At 42.3% G+C, this 27,469-nt stretch overlaps 1 protein-coding gene across 1 annotated transcript in view; it reads right to left on the bottom strand.

Moving 5' to 3' along the window:
- The window catches only part of CACNA2D3 (calcium voltage-gated channel auxiliary subunit alpha2delta 3), a 2,522,256-nt gene that overhangs the window by 1,004,356 nt on the left and 1,490,431 nt on the right, over positions 1-27,469 (bottom strand). Inside the window, exon 17 of the mRNA XM_078662383.1 lies at positions 17,765-17,839. Within this exon, the coding sequence (XP_078518509.1) occupies positions 17,765-17,839 (75 nt within the window). The remainder of the gene's footprint in view (positions 1-17,764; positions 17,840-27,469) is intronic.

The following is a 27,469-nucleotide window of genomic DNA, read 5'->3' on the forward strand; positions in this document are numbered from 1 at the left end:
TCGAAGATAAACCTTGCTATTATCAAGGTTTATCGCAAATGCGATAATAAACGGCCGCAATGCATCAATATCGCTAAAAACTCAGCGATATTCATGCATTACCGAGCTAATGCTCTTAGCCATGTTATCCACCTCCCATTGGATAACATGGCTAAGAACTGCTCAGGGCAGGTGTTACTTTTTGGAGATATTCGCGCTTAGCGCGAATATCTCCAAAAGGAGATAGATATCTTGCATGTTGTAATGCAAGTTATTGTGGTATATGGAACTCATACCATAATCTCTCAGGAAAGCAGAAACTGATCCTTTTGGGACCGCCTAAAAAGGCCTAGGGGGTGAGGAGTACTCTACTTTGCCCCCTTTTCACGTTCCGAACTATTTTATTTTACTCTCTTCTGTAATTACACAAAATAGCAGCGATAAGATGCATCGGAGACACAGTGAGAGAAAGGAGGCCGGAGATGAAGAAGAGATGTCAAATACACATTGGAGATAATATAGTGGCAGAAGGGAAGTAAATATGAGTAAACTTACCATGTAACATAAAAATGTTGCACTCTATACTATAAGTCTCATTTTATACTACAATCACTTCGCTACAACCTCATAAATTAAAAATAAAAATGAATAATGTCTCAAACAATTTTTGATTTCTAAATATAAATTTATTCTTCAGAATTTTCTAAATTTGAAAGAACTAGTAACATGTCCTCATCAGCAATGTCCTCATGAAAAGTCTGCAATGATGATTCTTGTAACTCTATGGTCTCCAAACATTCGATAAATTCGCCATCAAGAGATTGATCAAAAAAATCATTCAAGTCATCTCCTCCTTGTGACAATATTTCATTATTGGTGCTGTCAATTTCAATCAATGTAGTGGAATCATTCAAGTCATCCCCTCGTGACAATATTTCATTATTGGTGCTCTCAATTTCAATCAATGTAGTGGAATCATTCAAGTCACCTCCTCCTTGTGACAATATTTCATTATTGGTGCTGTCCATTTCAATCAATCTAATGGAATCATACAAGTCATCTCCTCCTTGTGACAATATTTCATTATTGGTGCTCTCAATTTCAATCAATGTAGTGGAATCATTCAAGTCATCTCCTTGTGCCAATATTTCATTATTGGTGCTGTCCATTTCAATCAATCTAATGGAATCATACAAGTCATCTCCTCCTTGTGACAATATTTCATTATTGGTGCTCTCAATTTCAATCAATGTAGTGGACAATTCAAAAGAAATTGCCACGGTCTCTTCATTGTGAGCCATTTTATTTTGAAATTGCTTGCTGTAAATTGCAGAAAAAAATAATCACTTTCATTTATCGTTTTTAGTAATACATAATATAAAACTAACTTTATCAAGTATTTAGTATAACAGAAGGACTGCAAATAAATAACAGAAAACATTTTTCAAATTATCTTCAAGTGTACAACATAGTTCCCCTTACAAATTAACAACTCACCTTTTTAAAAGTAGGAGAAGTGTTAGTACTGTGTAAATCAAACACCAGAAATTCACCACCAAAAATTCCTCACAAATGTACCTCAGACAGTAGTATCACAAAATGGCTGTGGTTTCCTCTCATTTGAAATATATACATAACCAATTAACTTTCATCACACACAAATACAAAACCAAACTAACATTTTAATTGGTTCTAAATTTCAACACTTTCAAATGTGTTTTCCCCATGCAATTTTCCATAGGACATTTACATACGTCTACAGCCTGAATGGCTGAACGGAATTACACCAAACTTGGCAAAATGGTACATCAAACCTAAGAGGTCAGGAAGGATCTACTATGCCCCCTTATGGTCATTTCCCCCTTCGCTTTGGCCTCCTCTTGTCTCTCAATCCTACCGAGAGACAAGATGGTGGCCGCTACGGACTGTTTGGAATGTTGACAGACGCCGGAGAACCAATCAGCTTCGCAAAGCTCCGTAACGCGAAAAGTACGCGAAGCGGAGCGCTGTTACAGATATATATCTTTTTTTGAACGTTAATTTCTCAAAATCCACTGGAGCACATATATTGAGACCTAGCAAAGGCACATCGGGCTACCAGTCCCTAATATTTTGCCAAGTTTCGTGCAAATCCTTTCAGCCGTTCGATTATTATTTATTTTATTTTTTTTGCCCGGCGGGGCCCTTTTAAAACCTCCACATCAAACGTAGGGGGTCAGCGAGGATCTACTATTCCCCCTTATGGTCATTTGCCCCTTCGCTTTGGCCTCCTCTTGTCTCTCGATCCTACCGAGAGACAAGATGGCGGCCGCTACGGACTGTTTGGAATGTTGACAGACGCCGGAGAACCAATCAGCTTCGCTTCACAAAGCTCCGTTGCGCGAAAAGTACGCGTCCTGGAGCGCTGCCCGGTCCGCTGTTACAGATATATATCTTTTTTTAAACGTTAATTTCTCAAAATCCACTGTAGCACATATATTGAGACCTACAAAAGGCACATCGGGCTACCAGTCCCTACAATTTTGCCAAGTTTCGTGCAAATCCATTCAGCCGTTCGGGCTAAAAGTGAGGCCAACCGCCCTATGGAAAACTCAATGTTAAAAACACGTTTTGGGACCCCCCTTTTTTCTCAGCCCCCCCTTGACGAACCCCCCCCAAATTTTCAAGGGCTGCTCAGAAACAAAATGTGCCATTTTCCTGAAAATTTCAGCCAATTCCGTCCACAAACGCCAAAGTTATTAGACATAGAATTTTCAAAAAACCCATAGAGAAAAAATCCTAACTATATATACCTACTGGCGACCGCCAGTAGGTAATATATATATATATATATATTTATTTATTTATTTATTTATTTATGTGTACTGGATCCACCAGAGCTTGTATTTTCCTAACCTGTACTAACAGAGAGGCTTATTTCGTGCACGCTCCAATTCAGACTTTGCATGCACACACATAATAGATACGTGCACTAATTGCCTTTACACGCGTATTGTTGGCTCCACTCTAATTGCAAATTGCATGCAGGCCAGTCGTTGGCACACATGTAGATTCCTGCTCATCTCTCATACAGAGAGATGGCTGGTAACTGCACATTGTACGTCTGCCAGGGTTGCACACTATCCCAGAGCAGACCTGGGGAACTGGCACAAAAGTAATATTCCTAGTGGTGGGAGGGACACTCTACAGACTCTAGAAGGGAGTGACAGGGAGAGGTGTGCCCCCATGGAGGAAGCCCTTGTAGAGAAGTATGTAGACACCCCCAAGTTGATGTGAGGTACTCTTTCAAGGCACTAGATGGTTGGGTGAAGGGTAGTATGTTGAACACATTTGAGGGACTGGACAATTTGATCGCTGGAGAGCATATGTTCTGTCGCGGTTTACCAGAGCTATCCCAGCACCCGGTGGAGGGTGAGTTCTCTGACCCCTGGGAGCTTGCACTTGGGATCAGACCATTTGGTGGATAGCAGAGGGTCTGGAAAGGCATTTGGGAGTGATCCTTAAGTGAGTGGCTCAGGTTTCCCCGAACCAAAGGAGGCGGGGCAGGTTTACAGTAGTCCAGATAGGTCCCAGTGCAGAGGGTTGAGAAGAGGGTCCCATTAAGCATGGGCGGATTTTGCGAATTGGCAATCCACGAACTTGCGTATTTACGGATTCGCAATCCGCAAAATCCGCGAACTCTCACGAATTTGCGGATTTTTTATTTTTTTTGTGTTCGCAAGGGTTTCTGCCAGTTCGCGAGGGTTGTGTACCAGTTCGCAATTGCGAACTTACTTGTCGGCTCGCAACGGCTGCGACTATGTTGTTTCTACGTCTGGTTCATCATCACAGGTTCACAGCACCCTCTGTTTCACCACTGCCACCCTCTGGTACACCCATGCCACCCTCTGGTACATCACTGCCACCCTCTGGTTGGTTTATCACTGTAGATTATGGGGGTGAAAAAAAGCAAGCACACCTGCCCTGCTTCAACTGACATGAATTAATTTGGGGTTGATTAATGTGTCACTGAATTTAAACTTCCAGTCTGGCTGGCATCTGCTTCCTTATCTGTAATTTGCTTTCTGTTGCAGTGCAATTTTTTTTCACAGGACCTTTGTGGCCTACTTGTAGCTATTCTCTGAGCCTGCTGTGAGGGTCAGAGCAGGGTCATAGAATAGTTGCAAGTAGGCAACTGAACTCTGAAGGGGCCCCTCAGGAAGCACTACAGGGAATGGTTACTAATGATAAGATTGAACTTTTGCACCTGCTGAGTGCTTTCAGTTTTGTCTGTAATTGCTTTCTGTTGCAGTGTAATTTTTTTAACAGGACCTTTGTTGTATACTTGTAGCTATTCTCTGAGCCTGCTGTGAGGGTCAGAGCAGGGTCATAGAATAGTTGCAAGTAGGCACATGAACTCTGAAGGGGCCCCTCAGGAAGCACTACAGGGAAAGGTTACTAATGATAAGATTGAACTTTTGCTGAGTGCTTTCAGTTTTGCAAAAATCCAAATATCCAGCAGCATCCACAAAAAGTAACCCTTCCAGGTCAAGATCCAAATCAAAGTGACCAGCACATGAAGAAAGCACTGGGAGGAGCCTGCTGTACAGGAACAGGAAGTTGGAGACTGTGGGGCACTTCCTTCCTCCAACCCCCCCTGCCAAAATGGACTCCTTGCAAAGAAAAAGTGCAGGCAAATGTCAACCTGAGGAGTTATTCTGAAGGTTTATGCTGCCTGCTGGTGGATTTCATGTGCGAAATTGCAAATTTTTCAATCTCGCAATTGCGAGATTGTCGCTGCCCGCCGCATCTACGTGTTCGCAAGTGTTTACTCCCGCGAAATTGTATAGTATTCTAGTTGGCAAGTGCGACCGAGCAAAAAATCCGCTTCGCACGGATTTTATGAATTTTCGGCAAGTTCGCGAGAGTTCGCGGATTGCGAATTTGCCGAAAATCCGCAAAATCCGCAAGCGGAACGGATTTTACGCCCATGCTTAGGTCCCATGTCCATACTCAGGGTAGGGGAGAGGAGGTGGGGATGAGCAGAGGCCATGTTTGCCAAAACCCAGTCCCAGAGCCTGGACGGTTCCCTGAGGGAGCAACAAGAGGGATGATGGTCTGTACCAGGAGACCAGCCATGGTGGGGGCCCCATATTGTTAGGAAAACTAAGGGGGGAGGCTGTCACAAGTTGCCCACCAGTTCTGGTGTCTGCATTACCACCCCAGATAAGGGGAGTGGAAGGCTAGATGAATGGGTGAGAGGGGAAGGCAGTACCCAGTGGGAGAACCACCAGAGGGTCAGGGGCCATCTCTGAGGTCTGACCCCCAGGAATGACCCAGGTGATGCCACTTCTTTTCTTGGGGTCTTCATGCTCTGTAAGATAGATAGGATTCAGGAGACCAGAGCCAGGCAGTCTCTCATGCAATGCATGAATAATGCATTTCCCTTGGGGGGGGGAGTAGTTGTACTCCCATGGAAGTCCTGGCTTGCCAGGCACATGCTCAGCCTGAGGGCACAGACTCTGGGTTGAGGGACTGAACTGATGGGAGAATTGTGCAGGATGGCTGACACAAGTGCCCTGACAGTTCTAGAATCTGGGAGTACCACTCCCAAAAGGAGGGTACAGACCCAAGAGGAGGTGGGCAGGGGAAGGAGGGAGTCACCCCTGACACCTGTGTGGCCTAAGAGTACAGAACTTGGGCTGTAGGACCAGTCTCAGGACACCACCCCATAACTGGTGGGAAGGAGAGTGGACAAAGGGTGGCAGACACCTGGAGCTACCGTCCCCCACTCTGAGATACCACACAGGTTGGAAAGCCTTTAAAGTCCAGAGACCTGGCTCTTGTCACTGGCAGCTGTCAGTTGCCACTGTGGGTTGCTGTTCTTGTGGACAGAGTTGCCCTTGGGTTGGGGACAGAAGTCAGACCCCAGGGATGGAATGGGCCACACCACTGTGTTGGCCAGGGTGTTACTGTTTGCCTAATGGGATACATCTGTGAGCAGAGTGAGGTATAGTGCTGCACAGATGGGATCCATAGGTGAAGAGAAGAATTCCCCAGATGTTAGCTTAGTGGGCCCTGAGAGTATGGACAGAGGATGCAACTGGGTTCAGAAAGGCCTAGAGCTGCAATGTGGCCCAGCTGTTGCAGACCAGGGTCCATGTTCTATGTATCTAAGCAGGGAAGATTAATCTACCCTGGCTTTAGGCTAGAAGGGGGCAATGCTGGACCTGGCCCTTCTTCCAGGGTTATCCCTAAATGTTTTGCCTTCTTATTACTATTATTGTCTGGCCTGCCTTTGTTGGCCTTAGGACTCTGGGCACTTTACCACTGCTAATCAGTGCTAAAGTACATATATTCTCTGTCTAAATTGTGTTGGTCATTTGTTTATCCATGTTTGGCATATTTGAATTACAAGAAAGTCTCTAGTACAGTGCACCAGGTGTGCCCAGGGCCTATACATTAAAAGCTACTAGTGAGCCTGCAGCACTTGATGTACCACCTACATGAGTAGTCCTGCAAACATGTCTCAGACCTGCCACTGCAGTGTCTGTGTGTGCAGTTTAAACTGCCAATTTGACCTGGCAAGTGCACCCACCTGCCAGGCAGAAACCTTCCGTTATACTCCTTTGACACCCCTAAGATAGGCCCACGGCAGCCCCATGGGAAGGGTGCAGTGTATGCAAAATGTGGGACATATACTGGTGTGTTTCACATGTCCTAACAGTGAAATATTGCTCATTTACATTTTTCACTATTGCAAGGACTATCACTCCCAAAGGGTAACATGGGGATATCTTTTAAGTGTAATATCCCATTGGTGGCAGATAGAGATTTGGAATTTGGGGTCTCTGAACTCACAGTTTAAAAATACATTTTTGGTGAAGTTGGTCTTGTTTTATTCAGATAGGTATTGGCTATTTTTAGGTCCCGCCTGGCGAAAGCAGCGCATGCGCTGCTCTCGCCATGGAGAGGACCTTTTGCAATCAATTCTCCCAAAGCCTTACATGCACGCGTAGGGATGGACAAAGATGGCTGCTCTCGCCATTTGTCCAAACCTAGCAGCATGCACGTGCTTGTAAGGGCAGTGGACAGTCCACGGCCATCTTGTTAAACAGGCGTGCTTTCACTTTAAACGCAGTTTAAAGTGAAAGCATGCCGCCATGCGCGCGCACGTGCACTGCGCGCCTGCCCGGCCGGCCTCCCTTGTGCATAGCCCCATGAGAAGGCAGTGGCGCACCCCACATGATCCCAGACCTGCCATCACCGTGTCTCTCTCTGGGCCGGAGCAGAACCCCGCCACTCCCTAGACACCATGGAGCTGGGGCTGTACCTCAGAAGCGTCCTGGTTTGCTGCATCGTCGTGTTCAGATCAGGTAAGGAAAAACACTTCTAACGTGACATACATGAGCTGGGAACTTACGAACAGGCACGTGATTTGCCATGTGCGTGTGGCTGCGGACAGCTGTGCGCCCTGCTGATGTTGCTATGCTCACTGCTGGTGTGTGTCCTGCTCCCTGCAGATGGGTGCCCTGTTGATGTGTGCCCTACTGAGGTGTACCTTGCGTCCAGCTGCAGTGTGATTGCTCCTTGCCAGAGTGTGCCCTGCTCCCTGCTGGTGTATTCCCATCTCCCTGCTGGCATGTGCCCTGTACCCTGCTGGTGTTTACCTATGCCTACTGCTGTGTGCCATGCTCCCTAATGTTGAGCGCTCTGCTTCTTGCAGTGGTGTGCCCTGCTCCCTGCTTTGTGTGCGCTGCTGGTGTGTGCCCTGTTCTCTGCTGGTGTGTGCATTTCTCCCTGCCGCCCTGTACTTCTCGCCGCTGACGTGTGCCCTGCTCCCCGACTCGTGTGCCTTGATCCCTGCTTTGGGTGCTCTACTTTCTGCTTTGTGTTCCCTGATTCCTGCTTTGTGTTGTCTGTACCCTGCTGGTGTGAGCCTCAATTCGTGCTTTGTGTGCTATGCTCCCTGCCGTGTGGGCCATGCTGGTGTGTGCCCTGCTTCCTGTTTTGTTTGCCCTGCTTTTTATTCCCTGCTCCCTGCTTTGGGTACCCTGCTGGCGGGTGCTCTGCTCTCTGCTAGTGTGTGCCCTGCTCCCTGTTCTGTGTGCCCTGCACCCTGCTTTGTGCACCCTCCTCCATGCTGGTGTGTGCCCACTCCCTACTGGTGTGTGCCCCGCACCCACCCTTGTGTGTCCTGCTCCCAGTCTTGTGGGCCCTGCTCCCTGTCTTGTGGGCCCTGCTCCCTGCTTTGTGCACCCTGCTCCATGCTGGTGTGTGCCCTGCCCCCTGTTTTGTGTGCCCTGCTCCCTGCCTTGTGTGTCCTGCCCCATGCTTTGTGTGCCTTCTCCCTGTTTTGTGTTTCCTGCTCCCTGCTTTGTGCAACCTGCTCCCTGCTGGTGTGTGCCCCGCTCCCTGTTTTTTGTACCCTGCTTGGTGCACCCTGCTCCATGTTGGCGTGTGCTCTGCTCCCTGATGGTGTGTGCCCCGCTCCCTGTTCTGTGTGCTCTGCTCCCTGCTTTGTGCACCCTCCTCCATGCTGGTGTGTGCCCCGCTCCCTCCCTTGTGTGTCCTGCTCCCTGTTTTGTGTGCCCAGCTCCCTGCTTTGTGCACCCTGCTCCATGCTGGTGTGTGCCCCGCCCCCTGTTTTCTGTGCCATGCTTTGACTGCCCTGCTCCTTGCCTTGTGTGTCCTGCTCCCTGCTTTCTGTGCCTGCTCCCTGCTTTGTGTGCCATGCTCCTTGTTCTGTGTGCCCTGCTCCCTGCTTTGTGCACCCTCTTCCATGCTGGTGTGTGCCCGCTTCCTGCTGGTGTATGCCCCTCTCTCCCTGCTGGTGTGTGTCCCGCTCCCTCCCTTGTGTGTCCTGCTCCCTGTTTTGTGTGCCCTGCTCCCTACTTTGTGCACCCTGCTCCATGCTGGTGTGTGCCCCACCCCGTTTTGTGTGCCCTGCTCCCTGCTTTGTGTGCCCTGCTCCCTGCCTCGTGTGTCCTGTTTCCTGCTTTGTGTGCCTGTTCCCTGTTTTGTGTGCCCTGCTCCCTGCTTTGTGCACCCTGCTCAATGCTGGTGTGTGCCCCGCCGCCTGCAATTACTGGTGGTACATCACCCAGCATAATGTACTGCATGGCTAAACACTTATAAGGTCCCAAAGGCGAGACCTATTGGCTGTGCCAATGCTTGTTCTAAACTGGTGTGGACTCCGTTTGTTGGGTTTCACTGCATTACTGTGTGTATGTATAAATGATTTACACATTGCCTGACTGCTCGTGCAAATCTACCAAGGGGGTGAGCTGGGGTTATCTTAGTTGTGTGACTCCCTTACCCTGACTATAGTGGGGGTCCCTACTTGGACAGGGCGCAAACCCCTGCCAACTAGAGACCCAATTCTAACAATTATTAATACTGATATATACATAGAGTTCAAAACCACTGTATGTGGCATTGATTTCGCACAAGGCACACCAAATTCTAGGGCAATCCTTTCAAATATACCACCTGCCTTTTTCTCCTTCTAAGGAACAACCATCCAAATGACACATTACCTTCCTCCAGGCACAAAACAAAAACAGAGGCACCAATCTGGTATTGTGTTTTCCACCACATCTCGACAACATATGAACAGCTGCATTTCCATTAACCCCATATACAACACCATATATTGTAACCTGTCTAGGAATAAAACTAAATACACGTCACAACCTCTTACCAGAGGTCAATCCTTCTCCTAAATACAACCCATTATCTGGCATTTTGCCATCCCCACTCAAAAATACAGAGCACAAACCCCTACCTAGCATTATACATTTCACTAGACCCAATAAAAACATACATGGTGCCCTTTGATTTTTATAGTTAGTCTTGACAATTGACCACCACCACCCCCAAATAGGTGCCATGCCTTAATTGGTGGTCAGATGAGCTCCATTCCCCATACCCTATTCCTGGTGTCTTACGTTTTCCAGGCAGAAACACATAGAGCACCTCCATACATTGTGTCCTGACTTACATCAGGCATTATCCTAAACATAGCATCCTGGTCTTTACCCCGGTGCACAGACATAATATCGACTCCAAAATATCGTTTGGACAGAATATCGAGTTTTAAATATCGTTTGGACAAAATATCGACAGGACAGAATATCGACAGTCAAAATATCGTTTTTAAGGTAAGTGAAGTAATATCGACTGTAAATAATATAGAAAGTGAAAATATCCAAGTATATAATCTAGATAGTAAAAAATATCGTTTTTTAAATAATATTTAATTATTTATAGTGTTTTTATGTTATAATATGTGTGAAAAGTGTCATTTTATGTTATAATTATTTTTAATTCATGATTTTTTTTTATTATTGTGTAATTTTATTCTGTAGCGGGTTGTGGGTTTATAGGGGAATAGGGTGGGAAGTAATTTAATTATAATTAATTAAATATGTAAATTTATTAATTGGCAGTAATAATTAATTAATTGGTAATTAAATAATATTTGTTAATTATTTAAAATTTAATTGGTAATTTATTTAATTTAATTGATTAATTGCTAATTATGTAAATTAAAATAATTTATTTCCTGTAGCGGGTTGTGGGTTTATAGGGGAATAGGGTGGGAAGTAATTTAATTATAATTAATTAAATATGTAAATGTATTAATTGGTAGTAATATTTAATTAATTGGTAATTAAATAATATTTGTTAATTATTTAAAATGTAATTGGTAATTAATTTAATTTAATTGATGAATTGCTAATTATGTTAAATTAAAGGGGTATTTTTAGGGTTCAGGGTCAGTTTTTGGTTTTTGGGTAAAGGGGTATTTTTAGGGTTCAGGGTCAGTTTTTAGTTTTTGGGTAAAGAGGTATTTTTTGGGTTCAGGGTCAGTTTTTAGTTTTTGAGTAAAGGGGTATTTTTAGGGTTCAGGGTCAGTTTTTAGTTTTTGGGTAAAGGGGTATTTTTAGGGTTCAGGGTCAGTTTTTAGTTTTTGGGTAAAGGGGTATTTTTAGGGTTCAGGGTCAGTTTTTAGTTTTTGGGTAAAGGGGTATTTTTTGCGTTCAGGGTCAGTTTTTAGTTTTTGGGTAAAGGGGTATTTTTAGGGTTCAGGGTCAGTTTTTAGTTTTTGGGTAAAGGGGTATTTTTAGGGTTCAGGGTCAGTTTTTAGTTTTTGGGTAAAGGGGTATTTTTAGGGTTCAGGGTCAGTTTTTAGTTTTTTGCGTTAAGGGGTATTTTTAGGGTTCAGGGTCAGTTTTGGGTTTTTGGGTAAAGGGGTATTTTTAGGGTTCAGGGTCAGTTTTTAGTTTTTGGGTAAAGGGGTATTTTTAGGGTTCAGGGTCAGTTTTGGGGTTTTGGGTAAAGGGTTTTTTTAGGGTTCAGGGTCAGTTTTGGGTTTTTGGGGTACAGGGGTACAGTGTAAAAATAAAGTAAAATTAAATTTACATTAATTTAATTTAATGAAATGAAATTAAATTAAATTATATTAAATTAATTTTAAATAATTTAAATTATAAAAATTATTATATACTTACCAATACTTACGTTGTAATGGTAGTGCGTTGTAAAAGTTGCGTTACTATATATATATATATGTTTTAAGAAATATGATTAAAAGAATATTATTTTTTTTACTTTCATTAATTATTTAATTATTAAAAGTTATTTTAAGTATTGTTAAGTATATTTTAGTAATTAATTTTTTATATTAATGTAATTAAACATTGTTTTTATTAAAGTCGATATTTTTTACAACTATATTTTTGTAAACGATATTTTTAACTCGATATTTTTTTACTTACCTGTTTGTAGATAGAAACTCGATATTTTGTCTCTCGATATTTTGTCAACGATATTTTTGTTGGTCGATATTCTGTCCCTCGATATTATTTCAGTGATCCCTTTACCCTACCACGAAACTCAAGGCGTTCAACACAACACCAGATCTGTCATCCTAATTGCAAGAACAAACAATCTTCTACTAGGCATCATTCTTCTATCAAACAACCAAAACACCCAGTAATTGTTTGGGGGAGGGACGATGCATCCAACTTCTTTCAACCACTTTGAGTTTCATTCTTTCCTCATTGTGGGACTTGATATACCAGAGATTACCACAAATGGGCAATTGCCTATGAATGAGCCCTTATTTGGTCTCTTTGAGACCAGTGAAATTTGCTTGCACCTTTTGTGTCTAACTAGGGAGGATGCTTGCATTGACAGCTCTTTTTTCTTTCATTCCATTGGTACCCTCTTCAGGTTCAGTTCTTTTGTATACACCAGAGATTTGAGAGTTTATTCTTCTTCTGAATCTTAGTGTGGCAACTTCGTCCATGATTTATTTCATTGTGTGGCTGCAGTGTGCGGTTAGCTCATGTACATTCTTTGTCTCCTTGAGGAATAGGTGAATTCTCTGGAAGAGAATTGATAGATCATTCCTGTTGACATATTTGGTGTTTCTTATTTAGTGTTTGGGTTTTATGTGTTTGTACTTTGGGCCTCTATTTGAAGATGGTGAGGTGGAACAGGATTTGGTGGTGGCCTGACCAGTCACTAGGCAGAACAGAGTTAATGATCTGTGTTCCTTCTTTTGATATAATGAGGCAGAACATTCCCCCTTAGATGTGGGTAGGGCCAGCATATGATTTTTTGAAATTATGATTAGGCAAGAAGGGTTTTAGCAAGGTTACTTGTGTGTCACCTTGATTATTCCAGTGGATGTTGAAATCCCTTAGAAAAGTGGTATTGGGTGTGAAGATAAGAGTGTATTGTAATGATCCCCATTAGCTGGTCTGTAAAGAGCTGGTTATCTCCAGGTAGATGGTAGAAGAAGCTGGATTAAGAGGCCGATTAGGATTTACGTCCACCGGCCACCTTATCAAGGATTGGGAAGGCCCAACAGGATTTCCAGCAGTAGGCATTACAATGCGACTACCACCACGGTGGTCGTAGTGCCTATATTTTGCAGTGCAGCAGGTGCTGCTAGCTGCAGCAACTGCCGCAATGTAAAAAAGGTACCCTGTACATATCCCTGCACTACGTGGCAGGCACCATGTGTTGCCTGCCAAATGGTGCAGGGATATGTAGGGGGGCACAATAGGTGCCCCCTAGGTCCTGTGTCTGGGGGCCAGAGGATGAGGGGGGCCCATTAGGGGCACCCAATGTCCCTTTCCACCAGTCGTTTTATGGCGAGTTCAACGCCATGAAAGGGCCGGCAGGAAAGGAACACTGTAATGTCATTGTAGGCATATAGACCGTTCGACGGTCTGACGGGCTCCCTGAGCCCATCGGATTAGTGTCCGACGGTCTGTCCAGCCCGACCGTCTGCCCGCCATCCTAATGTGGTGGGCAGTATTCTCTGCTGCGATGGCGGTGGGACCGCTACCGATGGGCTGTTGGTGGCGGCTGCACTGTCATTGTAATCGGGCCCTTAGTAATAGGTTTACTCGCTAAGAAGAGTGCAGCTCCCATCTACTCACTGAATGGGATGTTCTCTACAGTGAAGTGGAGATGTTCAGGGAGTTGTGGTGAAGGGCACCACACCACCTCCTGGAGGGACGATGCTGTCTATTCGTTTAATGGAGACCAAAAGATCCATGAAGGGGGTAGAGGAATGATTGAGCCATGTTACTGCTCCAAATATTATGTCTAGTTATTGCGGGATGATAGCTTCAGAAAAGTCAGTATCGTGCTTGGAGGATGATCTGCAGATGTGCAGCATGCATTTGAGGACATTATCTGAAGCCTTAAAAGGAGTTGTGGAATCTGAAAGTAGTGGAACAAAGATTAAATGGGTTCTAACCACATGTTTTTGTGCTCGGTGTGTGTGTGTTGGTGTTCGCAAGTCATTTTATATCCCACACTTGTTGTATGGGTTGGCTTATGGGTTGGCTGGAGGCCTCCTTATGACTGTAGGAGGAGTTTAAATCAGCCTCAGAGAGTCAGCTATTTGCTTGCTTACATTGTTGGGTGTTTGTGTGTGCTTGTCTGGCAGTCTGGGGAAGTTTGACTACTAGCCTTCCTGGTGACGATGTATCTAAGTGGTCCAGGTGCTTCTGAATGAGGTACAGCAATAGCGTATTCTTGTTGCAATAAGTGGATGTCTGTTCTAGCTCCTCTTTTATTTTGTCTTGGTGTTTATCTATGCAGTGCAGATGAGGATGTGAGGAGGAGAGGGTCGAGGGGAGTTTGTAATTTGCTTTGCCAGGGCTTTTGGGGCATGTACTAAAGGGCTGGTGGGTGGTCCAGAGAGGGGCCCCTTTGGGTTATCTGTGGTCCCTCAATGGGTCAAGGATTATGACATTACTAGTGTGGTGGACAGAGGTGTAATATGTGTTCTTGTATTCAAATGAGTTCCTGTTCAGCTTGGTGATGATATAGTTATTTGAAAAATTATAATCAAAATATTCTGGGCCATATTTAGCACTTTGAGGATGTAGGAGATCTGCCAAAAAGTGGCAGATGTCCGATTCACCCTACTTATGGGGTATGCTAGTCAGATACTCTCTGTAGAGGGCAGACGGGATATTTCCCAATTTTTGGCTGTTGTATTCATCTGCCAAACTCAAAATAAGGCCATCTGTCTTTAGGAGAGTATTGAATTATGAGCTATTATAATTAAGTATAGCTTTATGCATCCACTTCGGAAGGGTGAGCATTTTTCTTTATTCATGAATGTCACTATGAAGAATATAGGGCCAGGTTTACAAGGCAGTTGTTGGTTGCAAATGCTCCAATTTGGAGTTGGTGACCAAAATACAGCTTTTAGCAATGTACAGATCCCAATATAGGAGTTTGTAACTTGCTACAGACTCCTAAAGTGGGTTTAGAAATGGATAAGGAATCTCTACTTAGAAAAACCATGTTGTGGGCGTCCCTTATAAATCGTGATTCCTATTCATATGTATCAATAGCTTCGCCCTAAAATAGTCATTGAGAAGTTACTGACCCCCAAGTTGGGGTGTTAACACATTTGTAGAAGGGAAAAGGTGCCTTGGACAGCCACTTCCTTTTGTGAATGCTAACAAAAGTTTGTTTGGGAGGAGGCAGTGGTCAATGGGACCACTGCAAACTCTAAAGCAAACAAGTAACAGCAAACTGTTCTATTTAAATGCAGCTTAGTTTCATCCCTGTGATTGCATGTAATTGTAATGAATTACAATTTGTGGCCGACATCATTAATAATAATGAGGTAGGCCATATTCTGACCCCCTATGATTCAGATTTTTGAGAATCTGACCTATTAGCACATAGGACGGTTCTTAAAAGTCTTTACTGGGTACACAATCACTATTTTGGTTCTAAAACATTCATACATCGGGCCCATATTTACGTGAATGATCACATAGTTTACATATGAATCATGATTTTTCTTTCTATTTTTCAATATTAATAATTATTAGAAGTGCAGCACCATTTTTGTGCATGAGGATATGCAATACATCTCAAATGTAATTTAAAAACTAGTCCTTCCCTAATGTGTAGCAGTCTCTGTGTATTGTGACCAGAAATATGACACTGGCATGTGGTTCGCTTATAAAATTGAATTGACTACATAAACACTACTCGTTTTCTCAACAATGAACTCCATCCATATATGCTCAAGGTACTCTCATCAAAACCAACAACAGATATTGTTTTATTGCAATTGACACACAAATAATGTCCTAATATTTCCATCTCCCTAACAGTTGAAACAAGCTTTTTCATACCAAGCTATTTGCTTAATGTAAATAAGCCCCACCACCCCTCTCACCTACCTACATGATGCATTTATGTTCAATATATAGAATTATAGTTACTTAACAGTTCTGAGTGACATGAAATAGACAACCAGAACGAAGCTTGAGTTATCTATGATGTCAATCAGAACCCAGAGGCGAAAAACTTTGCTTTACTTCACTTTTTAACCCCTTCAGTGCTAATGACAAGGGTAACTCGTCATGTAGTTCCCATTGATTTCAATGGAAAGTCAATGGACCTACATGCATACCCCTTAGCAGCCAAGTGGTTAAACATCTAATAGTTCTTTGGCCCTGCTTTCAACTATTACGCAGTTGTAGAGGAGTAATGGGGAGCCTTACATAAAATTGTCCGGCCCTGCTTCCAACAATTATGCAGTTGTAGAGAAGTAGTGGGGAGCCATTCATAACATAGCCTCTCCTTAATGTCTTAACCCCTTTGCCGCGGGGCTATATCCCCCGCTTTGCTAGGGAAAGGGGGGCCGCGCGCTGCGCCGCAGTGCTCGTGACGAGCTCAGCTCATCACGCAGCACGGTGGCGCTGCGCTCATGACGAGCTGAGCTCGTCATGACCACGCCCGTTTTAATAGAACGCTCAGCACAGCAGGGGAATTAGCCCCGTGTGTGAGCGCCGCGCGTGTCATGATGTGCTCAGCTTGTCATGAGCACAGCGGCACCGTGGCTCATGACGAGCTGAGCTCGTCATGAGCACGGAAGAGGTTAAATAAAAATACATAAATAGCCTCCTGTCACCCACCCCCACCACTCTCTGTGGCTTCCTTCTCTATGCTGCAGCAGCTGTGCTCCCTCCTTTTCAGCACTGCTTTGACAGGCTCTCAGTGAGCCCAGCCAGAGCAGCCTGGAATACCTTTATGATGTAAGAATAGTGGGTAACAACTTTTGTTAGCAACTGTTGATGGCAGAGCAGTGAGTTACTGGATTTGAATCCAGTTATTCATGCTAGTGGCTCTCTACCAGACCATACATAACTTTAGGATAATACACACTTTGGCATCAATTATGACTTGAGTAGTGCAGAATTTCCATTTCAAATTCCACTTCTCTCAAGAATTTGTTGGCCAGTGTTCCCACACCCAGATTTTCCGGGTAAGGGATCAATGGACCCTATTTTACCAGGCCGTAAAATTGCTTTGAGAAAATGCTGCACTGTAGCGGCCGTCGGCCAATCCTCTGCCAAGCAACCGGCGAGCATGTAATACGCCCCTAATCACATTCACTTCCTTCCATTGCCATCCGCACCCACTTCTCCCCCTGCACTATTCTCAGACATCATTGCACACATTTACTGTCTGCTCAGGTCAGGTGGTAAATGTGTGTAATAAGCCTTGGAGAATTGGGAATTCGGTATGGATTTATGCCTGCAAATCTGTGTCTGAACTGTCATTCTGCATTCCGTTGGGGTTAATTTATTGTTTCAGGAATTTCTTATTGACATTTCAGTTGCTACCAGAAATTGTAGCTATCTGGTAGCTCTACATGGAATTATGCAGTACTCATGGTCAGGCCTTTAGTTCCTACAGGCCCCACAAAATACAGAATTGCATCCCCTGTAACATGGCAGTGACATAGAATGATAGACATAATTGTAGTGGTCTCCACTGTTGCCTGGTTTACAGTAGAACACATTTCATAAACTCCTATGCTGGCGACCAGGTGGTTTACGACCTTAGTTTAGAATCTAACCAAGTACAATGCAATAATGTTTTATTGACTTTAAATATGTATCCAACTGTTGCCAGTGCTACATGGTGCCATAGGTTGACCGTCATTCATAGATCCAACCTTCACAATCAATCACATAAAGTTTACTTGCAGTAAAGTACAGAAAAAAAGGCCAGAGTTCTACTTACAAGCATTAGGCAGATAGTTCGCAAAATGTCTGCCGTGGAAGCATTAGTGTTTTGGTGCTATCATATGCTAATCTGCCAATACACACTTAGGGTACAGTAGTTTAAATTGATTTTCATGCAAACATTTTCAAACATTCCATTGATTAGTAGTATACAATGAGCTTCTTTATCATTTTGCAGGAGCTCATTGTACATGTTTCAAGATTGTGCTTACCAATGGCCTGAGCTCTGGATGCGTCAAAATATATCCATTGTTGGTGATGGCAAAAGCATAACCATGTATGCCCAACTGTAATATGAAGGAGAAAGAAAAATAACCCATAATTAGGTTGGGCTAAAAAAAATCTGAAAATAAAATGTATTGCAACAGGTATAGTGCCAATTTTAAAAGTAGAGTTTGATCATTTCTGGCATAATATAGCAAGATTGCTAAGCCTAAAACAATGATTACAACTCAATGAGGGCAATTTATTATTTTTTTTAAATAATTTTTATTAGTATAATAGTAAAGTACCAAAGTTAGTAGAAAAACATAAGATGGAACAGTAGAGTGATAAAACGTATATCATCAAAAGATATTATAGCAAGGAACAATCTGATACAGAGATAATGAGAAAAAGGGGTAAAGAAACCATCTTATGAATGAGAAAATGAGGAAGAATAGTTAAGGGTACATATTAAAACAGGTGGTAATGGAATAACAATTTTAAAAGTAAGGAGTGAGAAGAAAGTAAAATGGGGAGAAGAGAGAAGAAAACAAGAAAAGAAAAGGAGAGAAGAGAAGAGGGGAAGGATGAGATATGTAATTAATGTATGGAAGGGTTGGAAGATAGGAAAGTAGTAAAGGGAATCCAGAGTAAGTCAGACTTGATTTTCTGAGATAACGTTGATGATGAGACAATAGAGATTCTATGTTCATTGCAAATAAGGTTCCACCACGCTAATGTACACATTTTAGAATTATCTTTCCAACAAGTTAAAATAACTTTAAATGCAAGTGAAATGAAAAGGTCAAACAGTTTCAACTTTGGTGAGGAGTCCGAAAGATCATCGGACATGGACCCTAGAAATACATTTTGAATTGATAAGGGGATATTACAATTAAATATCTTAGAGGATATAGACCAAGTGGATTTCCAAAATTTAAGAACATTGGGACAGTGATATATTAAATGTAACAATGAGCCATCCGAGGAGAGACAAGACCAACAAAGGGGAGAATAAGAGGGATTAATCTTATGAATATGAACCGGAGTGCAAACCGCTCTGTTGTTGAGAAAAACAAAGATTGAGTGATGTTAGCAGCTTTTGAGGTAGTGAAAATGTTATGCCATAGTTTATTCCATCTGTTAGTAAAGTAAAGTAAAGAAAAGTCCACATTTGTAAAGCGCACAATCACCCGTAAGGGTCTCTAGGCGCTGGGGGCCGTCGGGAAGATTAAGCGAGCTATTGCCCAGAGTCACATGGTGCTGGGCTAATCTGCCGCCGGAGCCGGGGATCGAACCGTGATCCCCAGATTTCAGCGTCAGTCGCCCTGGCCGCGGCGCCACACCTCTCCCAGTTAGTGGAAAGGGATATAGAGAGGTCTTGTTCCCAAGCTAATTCTATAGTGGATGTTGGTCTATCAGATATGGGAGTAGACAAAAGCTTATATATAACAGAAGCTTTGGGAGTGGAGTCGGGTAGAATTGTGGTCAACGTGGTCAGGGAAGTAAATGGAGTGGTATCATCAGAAAAATGTGTGGATGACAAGAATGGCCGTAGGACATTGGATATTTGTGAGTATTGGGGAAAGTAGGATAGCGGTAAATTGTAATGTTCTTGTAATGCAGTGAAGGGTATGACAGAGTTATGGGATACTAATTGATGAATATAAAAAATACCCTTTTCTTTCCAATGTTTGAAGTAGAATGATTTGTGTCGGAATTTTATGAATTTATTATACCAAATGGAAGAGACAAGAAAGGCTTGCTGAAAGGTAGCACCATCTGTAAACAGTGAATGTATCAAATGTTGGGAGTATTTTAAAATGGGGTTTTGAGAAATGAAGGTACAATTGAACATAGAGTAGATGTCGGAAAATGATAATTCATGTAGTAAGGAGCGCTCAAAAGCAATCCATGTGGGTAGTGGTGAATCATGATCCTGCTTATTATAAGCATAGAATTGTCTAAGTAAAAAAGCGGTATGATATACTTTAAAATTAGGAAATCGTACACCACCTTCCGTTTTTGGTTTAATTAATTTAGATAAGGCAGTACGAGATGCTTTATTATTCCACAAGAATTTATTACAAAGAGAATCAAGTCGTTTAAAATAGTAATTGGGAATTTTAAATGGTAACATAGAAAGTAAAAAAAGAATGAGGGGAACAATCATCATTTTGATGGTATCCAATCTACCCCAGCAAGATTGAAAAAGAGGAGACCAGGAATTAAATACATTTTGGATCTTATGTTTTAGTGCATTAACATTGTCTGAAAGAGTGTGAGGGATATTAGAGGGAAACCATACAACCAGGTATTTAATTTTAGAGGGACACCACTTAAAATTGGTGTCAGAAAACTTGTATTGATAACAGGTGGAGTTTAAAGGTAAGAACTCAGTTTTGGAAACATTTAGTTTATAGTCAGAAACTTTTGAGTATAAATCTATTTTGTGTAAAGACGGAGGCCGAGAGGTAGGAGGGTTAGAGATATAGACCAGGATATCATTTACATAGGCAGATAACTTGATTTCGTTGGATTTATGTTGAAAACCAGTTATTAAGGGGTTATGACGAATGCGTTCAAGGAAAGGTTCAAGACATAGAAGAAATAAAAGAGGGGAAAGTGGACAACCTTGTCTAGTACCTCTATGTAAATTAAAATATGGGGACAAAAGATCATTGACAGAAAAAGATGCCCGGGGTTCAGGATATAATAATTTAATAAGTGAAATAAATTTAGGACCGAAACCAAACCAATAAAGAGTTTTGAACCTGCATGGCCAATTTATACGATCAAATGCTTTCTCTGCATCAAGGGATAATGCCGCTAGAGGATCAGGATACCTTTTCCCCAATGTAAGAACATTGGAAAACATCCTAGCGTTATCTTAGGTAAGTCTATCTCTAATAAAGCCGGATTGGTCAGGTTTGATTAGTGGGGGTATAACGTTATCCAATCTAGAAGCAAGAATTTTTGCATACATTTTACAATCATAATTGATTAATGGTATTAGGCGATAATTTTGGCATAGGGTATGATCTTTATCTGGTTTGGGGATGTTTATAATAAGAGCATCTAAAAAGGACCCTCAGGTTTTGATTTAGATATGAAGGAATTAAAAAGTTCAAGTAGACAAGGAGCAAAAGTAGAGGAGAAAGAAGAAATTAGTTCAATGGAAAAACCATCCGGGCCAGGTGCCCTGGCCCTCCTCAAAGATGTAATGGCATCAAGGATCTCCTGAAGAGATATATCTTTTTCAAGGAGAGACATAGCATCAGGCACAGACGGGGGAGAGGGAAGATCATCAAAAAAAGACTGAGTATCACATTCAGAGGGATGTGTATCATCTATATATAGAGAATGATAATAGGATTGGAAAGCATTAACAATATCAGAATCAGAATGAAGTAATGTATTAATGATAGTGTTATGGAGAGGACCGATGGTTTTCTTTTCTGTTTTAATTTTTAATTAGTTGGCCAACATTTTACCTGCTTTATTTTGACCCCCGTGATATTTGGATTTTACTTTAAGTAAAATATTGCAAGCATCAGCTGTAGCTAGTTTATTTAAATCTGACTTTGCCTTTATATGGTCTCGGAGATGAGAAGGATTATTAGATGTGAAGAAAGAGTGTTCGAGAGATTTATTATGTTTAAGAACAGAGAGATATTGGGAGTTCAGTAATTTCTTTTTTTTGGCCGTGTATGCAATGATGAAAGCTCTAAAAGATGCCTTAAAGGCATCCCAGTTGTTATGGATTGAAGTATCACTGGCTTTATTAAATAGAAAAACTCATTTATGAAAGAGGTAGCCTCAGACATATAGGATTGGTCAGACAAAAGTGAGTTGTTAAATCTCCACCGGGCATGTTTAGAGTTGGTATGGGATAAATCAAATGACGAGGAGACAGGGGCATGGTCAGAAATAAATATGGATCCAATTTCTAAAGATTGAACAGAGGGTAAAAGGGATTTTGAAACCAAAATATAATCAATACGTGACATAGTATGATGAACATTTGAGAAAAATGTAAATTCATATTGATCAGTATTGCAGGTTTTTCATACATCAAAAAGTGGACGAGAGGCAATAGCAGATTGAAATGATTTGTGAGACTTATCAAATGAGGGCAATTTAAAACTGTGTTTCCTTGCAGATAGTGCTGTTAACTCTTTCAATAAATGAAACATGAGACTATATTACAGGAATGTTTAGCTTATGTAGCCTTAGCTTCACATTCCATATCAAAATGCTGACAAAAGTAACACAAACTAATGGTATTAACAAATTAGTTGAAATATAGTTCAGTAGTAGCAATTTGTTATTTGCTTGTTCCAGTAGAGTGCATTCTCTAAGGAACAGTACAGCCACAGCCTAGAACAAAAAAACATGTTGTTTAAAGTTCCTACCACTACATAGCAATGCAAACAATACAATTAAGTGATAAAGCACTTTTAGTGGGCCAAAACAAATTAATAATGAGTAATATATTTAGAGATATTAAGTAAATTTCACAAAATAAGAAAACCTTGAGATTCAGGATGACATTTCTGAGATAAAATCAAGCATTCTAAAAGTAAAAATTGGAAAATAACCATATAATTGAAGTCAATCTGGAAAGAAAAAAACATTGAACAATTATTGGCAATGTCAACAGGTATGTTCTATATATGAGAATGCCTATTCAGTCATTGATAGGCTTAGGGACTCATACATTGTTTCAAACATGCACTCTATCACTCATCCTTACACTCCTGCACTCATTCATCTACCCACCTAATCATTTTTCCATTTAGTCAATTGCACAACCACGCTAAAACGCACACACAAATGCAATAGCATATGCAAGATAAAAGAACAAAAAGTAGAAAAAAGTAAAGATGAATAAATGGTAACCAAGTGGCCTGTCAGGACTGTCTGGGTAGCTGTAATATGCTTTAAAATGACAATAAAAACAGGAGAAGTAAATGAATGGCATGAAATGGAATCTATAAAATCAGAAAATGGAAAACTAAAGGACTGACTCTCCAGATCTGGCACTGAAATGCACTTATTTTCAGGTGGATGTGTACATTCGATCAATCGCAGGACAAGAAAGTCAATGGTTTAAGTGGGTTACCCATTGCCACTGCTGTATAATATCATGGATGTAGTAGAGTGTACATGACACTCATGCAGACCAATGGCAAAGAGACCCAAAGCCCCTCTATTTAGGTATATCTATATATTTTACATATATGTGCCTATTTTAAAGGTTTATTTGATTACAAGATTTAGGCAGACAACTAAAGGCCTGATTTAGGTGTTGGCAGGTGGAATCATCCATCACAACAGTGACGGATAGCCCGCCTGCTGAAATATAAGTTTGATGGGATATAGTGGGATTTATATTTGGGCCAGCGGGATAGCTGTCACTATTGTGAAGGAGTAACCTGTCCTCCAACATCTAAATCAGGCCCTAAGTCTGTGAGGACGTTGAAAGGGATTCTACCAAGAATTTTTATAGTGCAAATATTCTATAGTTTGTCAGAAGGTATACTAAACTATACACATTATGCCTATAAAGGTAACCTGTGAAGTTCATGTAACAAATACAAGTCTGCAAGCTTTAACATGGTGCAAAGGCAAACCACCCTTAAACGCCTATTGGCTTTATCGTATGTGTTTCATAATTTAAAAAAATAGCCCTGCTACCTTTGTCATAACTTTTCATACCAATCAGATCAGACTTATAGCATCAGAAAACTTTTTTTCCAATGAACCAGTAAGAATGATATCCTTTCTCGCTGGCTTGACACCATAACTGAGACCTACTGTATTGAGCATAAGCTTTCCCAAAAGCCAGCCATAAGGTAGACTGTAATAAAACTGTAAATGTATAATAACAATTATTGTCAAAACAATATAAAATCCCTCCTGAGAAGGCCAAATAAGGATTACCATAGTGCAAATCGTCTATTGCCACTGTTTGTTCGAGCGGGTAAAAAGTACCAAAACCCTTCCCTACTACAGTAATCTGTGAGGTTCCATATAACAAAATGTCTACCAACATGATTTAACACTGTGTGTTAATACTAACAATACACCCTCAGAAGTCTATTGCGTTCAGCATATGAATTTTATGATATGTAGATCTGGCCGACTGGCTTTGTCATAACTTTTTATAACAAACTGATCAAACTTTTGGAATCCGACTTAACTTTTTCCAATGAACCAGTAAGGCCTATAGCCTTTAGCATTGTCTTGACACCATACCCAACACTGACCAACTAAAGTGTGAATACATTTGCATCCATCATGCATAGTTGTAAAATTACAAATATGTACAAAACAGCGGTTAACAAAACAATACACAATCCCCCTGAAAAGTGCCTGCCACAAGGATTATCACAGTAAACATCTCTACCCAAGGGGTTGTCAGAGGGATACCAACACCAAAGCCCTTGCCTGCTATGATAATCTCAAACATCTCATGAAATAAAACACTTCTCCTTATAACACATTCTAATAAAAATCCACCCTTAAAGGCATTTTGGTTTTAACTATTACTTTTCAAAATAAATAAGCCTACCTTTGGAATAACATAAGACCTAAGGCATTGGACATATCTTCACTGAGAACCAATCAGGCCAGTTTCCATTATCAAAGATTTGTCACCATACACAATTCAGGCCTATTTTATTGAGAGTACGCTTTCCTAAACGTCAACTACAAGTATACAGTCATAAAGTTACAAATATATCACATTTGATTTGGCAAAGAAAAATGCTATTTCTTCAAAGAATTCCTAACAAGAACTGCTACAGTGAAAGTCTACTGTTCACACAGTTTGTCAGTGGGGCTAACCAACACCAAAACTCTTGACTATTACGGTTACCTGTGAGATTCCATTTAATAAAATACCTCCCTGCCGCCGTTAGTACATAGAAATAATAATCCACCCTTAAAAGAATATTGAGTTTAACATATGCTTTACCAATACATACATAATGCCGCCTGTCTTTATTATTACTTTTCACAATAAATAGATTAGGCCTAGAACTATCATCATTGGCTTTCCATTATAACCAGCATAGATCTACTGTATTGAAGATAAGCATTCCCACAAGGCAAAAAATATTATACAATCACTCTTTTTCAGTGGAAACACACAACCTCTCAAAACTATACTCAAGACAACCTACATCTAGTCAGAGCCTAAGATCCTTTCCCAATGGTCCTTCTGAAAGTTATTTGCTCTGTTGATCATGTGAGGTCTTGTGACAGCAGCCCTGCCAAGCCAGTCCTAAAAAGGATAAATGGTAGCTTTACCATTTGCAATGAGGACCAATAAACAGCTGCGGTGGAAGAGGACCTGCCTCAATAGCTCCTGCAAAAAACACAGTTGATGGACAGAATGTAGAACAATGTCATACATTCATCCCAGTACAAGGATCTGGGCCTAAATCCATCGTTTTTTTGCACTCCACACCACCCTGGGTTAGACACTGGCTATATGCAAATCAGCTCTGACCCTGTGCCTCATGGGAACAGTCCAGTCCGAACTACCAAGCCATGTCTTTCCCAGACCCGAATCAAGCATCCAAGGACCGGTTTCTGGCTATCAGCCTTTATCAGCCTGGATAGCTTGACTCCAGTGGTGTGGAGAGCCTGGGACTCACGTCTGAGCATACCCAGCCCACTCGGGGTGAAAATTGCAAAAAACACAGTTGATGGACAGAATGTAGAACAATGTCATACATTCATCCCAGTACAAGGATCTGGGCCTAAATCCATCGTTTATTTGCACTCCACACCACCGTGGGTTAGACACTGGCTATATGCAAATCAGCTCTGACCCTGTGCCTCATGGGAACAGTCCAGTCCGAACTACCAAGCCATGTCTTTCCCAGACCGGAATCAAGCATCCAAGGACCGGTTTCTGGCTATCAGCCTTCATCAGCCTGGATAGCTTGACTCCAGTGGTGTGGAGAGCCTGGGACTCACGTCTGAGCATACCCAGCCCACTCGGGGTGAAAATTGCAAAAAACACAGTTGATGGACAGAATGTAGAACAATGTCATACATTCATCCCAGTACAAGGATCTGGGCCTAAATCCATCATTTTTTTGCACTCCACACCACCCTGGGTTAGACACTGGCTATATGCAAATCAGCTCTGACCCTGTGCCTCATGGGAACAGTCCAGTCCGAACTACCAAGCCATGTCTTTCCCAGACCGGAATCAAGCATCCAAGGGCCTGATTGAGAATTCAATACTCTGTTTGTTAAGGTGTTGGAGGACATTATCTCTGCCATCCTTACAGGCTACAGTGCATCAAATTTAGTGAGTACTACCAGACTATGTGGAAAATTAGTGCGTTTTGGTGAACATTATCTGCGCCATCTTGCCTCTTCCCCTGATGCCACACTTTTGTCGTGCGCGCCCGCCATTTTAAGATGCCCCGATCAGAACAAACCCTTTTGCATGCCGCTGGCCCCTGACATAGCCCTTTGCCTTCACTAAGCCTGCACGCTGACCACCCCCTGCTTGCACCTGCCTTGAGTCATAAACCCCTCTTCGGCGCTGCCCTGCCCCCGGCCCTCATCCTGTTCCCAGCGCGACACCTCCCTGCTTTCCTTTCATGATCTCCGGCCCTTAGATGCAAACCCCCTTTTTCCCCGTGTGCCCGTTTTGTCCTCCCCGTTCCCAAGCCGACACCCAGCTCTGCCAATACCATCCTTGCCCCTCCCCGTACAATAGAAAGCTTCCCCCATCAAAGAATCCCCGGGTTGATCAAAGCCCCCCCCACCCCATGAGATCCGATCAGACTCCCCTCATTCCGTGAATCGGCGGATTATCCAGCTGCGCGATGCTCATCACCTGTTGTGACTAGGGTGGGAACTTTAACTGTAAATATGTGTGGGAACGGGCCCAAAGGGGAGTTCCGAGAATGTCTTTTCCGCACATCAAAGCGTTAAACATGTATGTGTAATCTGCAATAAAATCATAAATGTGGATATAAGAGGCCAGGCCTCAGAAATACAGTTAGAGCACCTCAGAACGATACCTTCTGTCCGTTTCGTTGTGTTCTCCTCCGGAGAGAATAAAAAAACCTTGTTTCCTGCTTTCCAGTCTCCAGCGCCTGCCTCTTCATTGATTTAAATAACTAGAGGGTCACAGAGGCAATACCGCCGGGCAAATATCGATTGTCCCCGACCCGATTGAACTTTTTACAATTGGCGTCCCTGGGTGGGCCCATCAGCGACTCGTGGATCCAGTGGGAGAGGTCCCGACGACAGAGTGAACGACTGCAACGATCGGGAGAGCTCTTGCCCAATAGACCCTCGTCTGGCAGCCGATCATCCGAACTTCACTAGTTCCGAACAGACCTCTCTCGAGTGATCTACGGTCCTGACTGGGAACCATCAGGAGTGCCGTGAGAAATACGAGAAAAAGAGGACGATCGGGCGCTGGATTCGGAAGACAAGAAACTGTCCACATGGTCCGGGTAAGGTCGTGTTGCCACGACAAGTTGCGAAAGAATTTGTTTTGATTGCTTGATTGTTCAAAAATACTAGTATTGCCTTGTTTATTTTTATTTAGAGATTCACTGTCTGCAAACGGAGAAGCAACAGGCTCTCTCTCCCTTTGCAAGCAGTGGAGGATAAGTAGGGTAGCAGCCGTGCTTGTTCTTTTTCTCCCCCACTCAATAATTGCTTGAAAC

The sequence above is a fragment of the Lissotriton helveticus genome, chromosome 9 (assembly GCF_964261635.1).
Source record: "Lissotriton helveticus chromosome 9, aLisHel1.1, whole genome shotgun sequence".
Taxonomy (NCBI): Eukaryota; Metazoa; Chordata; class Amphibia; order Caudata; family Salamandridae; genus Lissotriton; species Lissotriton helveticus.